This window comes from Trachymyrmex septentrionalis, unplaced genomic scaffold (genome assembly GCF_001594115.1).
Source record: "Trachymyrmex septentrionalis isolate Tsep2-gDNA-1 unplaced genomic scaffold, Tsep1.0 scaffold31, whole genome shotgun sequence".
In the NCBI taxonomy this organism is placed as follows: domain Eukaryota; kingdom Metazoa; phylum Arthropoda; class Insecta; order Hymenoptera; family Formicidae; genus Trachymyrmex; species Trachymyrmex septentrionalis.
In genome coordinates, this window is record NW_017305474.1 from 1,114,019 (window position 1) to 1,117,629 (window position 3,611).

General features: G+C 34.6%; 1 protein-coding gene across 1 annotated transcript in view; it reads left to right on the forward strand.

The window, feature by feature from the left end:
* LOC108749666 (Down syndrome cell adhesion molecule-like protein Dscam2) overlaps nt 1–3,611 on the forward strand; it is a 95,860-nt gene that overhangs the window by 46,448 nt on the left and 45,801 nt on the right. The window contains exons 6-7 of the mRNA XM_018488497.1: nt 1,097–1,340; nt 3,301–3,505. Coding sequence (XP_018343999.1) covers nt 1,097–1,340; nt 3,301–3,505 — 449 coding nt within the window. The remainder of the gene's footprint in view (nt 1–1,096; nt 1,341–3,300; nt 3,506–3,611) is intronic.

Here is a 3,611-nt window from a genome sequence, read left to right on the forward strand (position 1 = left end):
TTGGTAAATATTAAATTATTCAATTCACAACTCAATTTTACTGTAAAAAACATTGTTCATTATTAATGTATAAATGAACGTGATTTTCGAGCTTTGCTATATTTCAATGATAGGAAAAATAACTATAATGGAAAAATTCTATTAACTGACTTATAGATGCAAGGAAAATTTTCGAATCTTTTTTCAGAGCTTTTAGTCTATGTCTGTATCTTGTTACCGATGAATATTTTATTGACAATAAATTATAATATTTAGTAATATTGTAAAACTGTCATAAGTTTTTTCATTTTTATTAGCATTTCATGTTTGACCGTACTTGTCTTTTATATAGTTTTTTCTACTTAATAAATTTTATTACAATTTGATATTTGATTTCTTAAGTCCGTAATTTTAATCCACCAATTTTTATGTTTCGCTCTCATTTTTCTATAGAGATTTTCTAAATCTTGAAAAATAACTAAACAATAAATACTCCATTGATAAAAAAAAGAGACCTTAAAGGGTTAACGATACTCGCCGCAGCTATTTGAATAATCATACTGATGAAAGTGATGAATATCATTAAAATGCATGTCCTTGAAAAGTGAACGTTTTGAAAGCGTGCCAGGGTACGTATCTCGTCGCGCCGTACATGCGTGTATAGAAGCAGAAATACGGGAATATAGCCGCGCGGTATGGATATACAATAGCAAGGGGAAATGCATTCGGTCTTTCCCGATGAAACAATAGTTATTTTGTGGTAAGCGTGTGCGGCGAGGAGATACGGTTTCGGACAGGCACCGGCGTGCATACATGAGCGCAACGTTTTCGAAATCTCTCTCGGTAAGTTGTGTAGTTAGAGGTAACTACAATAATAACATCGTCGCTTTGACGAGCGCGGGAAATGGTGAATTTGCATACGCATTCTGTTGAGAACACGCACATGTGAGTCGCGCGGAGCGATGCGAATGCGGCTGAGTTTCTGCGAGTGTCTGCCTACACCGTCGATGCCTTTCACTTGGTGGCCGCCTGATAATGACGGTCCTTGAAAATGGAATCGAATCGAATTGAAATACAGAATATGACGGAGAATCCTGTTTCTGTTTTTCTCGCGTAGGTGGTACTACAATAGGAATCAGAGGGAGGAACCGATCGAGGAATCGTCGGGCCATTACGTGGTGCGTGACGGCTCCTTGATTATCCAGAGCGTCGAGGAGAGTGACGCCGGCTCTTACATGTGCACTGCCAGCAATTCTGAAGGCAGCGAAACTTTGGAGATCAGACTAACAGTGTCTGCACCACTGAGTGTTCACGTGCAACCGGCGATACAGACGGTTGATCTGGGGAAATCCGCCTATCTGGTAATCGATCATTGTTCAATATCGATTTATATCCGAAAATAAATAACGCTCGCTTAATCACGTAGGAATAAGTTGGACAAAGAAAGGGAAGAATGATATTTCGAGGGATCTAATAACGCGAAGGGTAGAAAGATAAATAAATATTATAAGCCGATATTTAAATTCTCTTATTTCAAGATCATCTTAATTTTTCGACTTCCATGCTAATTTTCCAAACATAAGTTCTTAAGTCGGACGAGCGATGACCCTAAACAATTTTCTATACAATAGGAAATTTATAATGTTAACAATTATATTATAATTTAGTAAATAAACAAATTAATGCGTAAATATAACCAAATGTCATTATTTTTATTTATATAGGAAAGCTATAATTATAAAATAAATGACAAAACAATTATTGTAGTTCTCGTATAATACTTGTTTTTGCGCAACTGTAAAAATAACGTAAATTTTATTAAATTGATATTAATTTTTTTAAATTTTAATTAAAAATGAGAGAGAGAGAGAGAGAGAGAGAGAACTCTTTAAAGTTATATATTAATATTCCCAAGAGAGGTGAATGGCTCGCTCCAAGTAAATAAGTTATATCTTTTTAAAAATTGTATGTGTACATAATGCATCTATTTGTCTCAAACACAAAAGCTCAGAACTTAAAAATTAATTAGAAAAATCCACAAAAGTGAATAGCTCGCTCCAAGTCAATAAGTTATATCTCTTTAAAAATTGTATGTGTACATAATGCATTTATTTGTCTCAAACAAAAGTTTAGAACTTAAAAATTAATTAGAAAAATCCATAAAAGTTCTAAAAATTTTATAGTAAAATTATTCTGTAAAGATTTTATCATATTTTTGAAGCGAACAGCTCGCTTCGTCAGGAAATCGAAAAGTTAAATAAATTTTAAAATATATGGTTCTTTAAATTAGTTTATAACAACTTAAGACTCTCTCTAAATATTTAAGACGGTCTAAAATATAAGAACTGACTGAATATCTTATAGACTCTCGAGAAACCTACTTTAGAGATCAATTTAGACAATCTATAATTCAAATTAAATTTTCGAAATTCATTTATAATAAGGAAATGTAATTCCATTTATAATTTTTGGCCCGTGCATTTTGATGTATATATTCATTTTAGTATAATATATTTATTATACTCCAATAATTGGATTGGTAAGACTTCCGTTTCAGAAAATCGATAGCATGTTCGAATCTGAGCTAATGTAATATTTTCCATAAATTCTTTGCACTGTTTTAAGATGATTATTATTGGTTTGATAATGTGATTTATGATATTATCTTTAGCAGTTTCAATTTATGATTGCGTTTCAAGTTCAACAAACTGAAACAGCACGCAATTTATAGGAAAATATGTTTGAAAATTTACATATATGAATATTATTAAGCGTCAAAGTTGAATATAGGATTTTTTCTCTGAATTGTATTATTCACTTATCGATTAATTTTCGACTTATTATTATTTTTTATTTTAATGATGTTTTTATTCTAATGATTAAACTTTTCTCTTATATGTATACAGATAATTAATGAACGGTAAATTATAGAATCGTCTTCCGAAGTCTTTATCTTGCATTTAAGTTTGCATTTAAGGATATAAGAACGTCCGACAGATCGCTTATAAATATCGGACACTTCAATTACTGTTATGAATATTTACCGCGACGTTTTCAGCCATCTGTAAATACTGTAAAGCGCTGTCGATGACGCGGGAAATGAATCTGTACGTGCCGGAAATTAATGCCAGTCGTAGTGTCGGGTGTGTGATTCGAATATATTTTCAGGAATATAGAGATCTGATTTTTCTCAAGAAGCTCCACGGTTTGCGGATTCGAGACGAGACGGTATTCTCCTTCGTTTCCGCACGCCAGGCGAGATCGCCGGGCAAGTCCCTTTCTTGATTCTCATCAGTTTCTTCCGTCTAAACTCCTTTGCAGACGTGCACCGCAAGTGGATTTCCGCAAGCGGCACTCTATTGGCTGAAGGATGGTCAGCCATTGAGAACGGGTGCCCGGGTAAGGACGGTCTCCAGCGAGCGTATTTCCGTGACGTCGGTCGCGAGAGAAGACCGCGGCATGTACCAGTGCTTCGTGCGGAACGAGTACGAAATGGCTCAAGGAATTGCGGAATTACGCTTAGGGGGTAAGACATTCTGACATTGCGTTCCGGTTGTACAATAGTATATGCGACGCCTTAATGTTTGGGCAAACTCAAGATAGTCGTCGTGCCGTCACCCGGAGACTCGAAA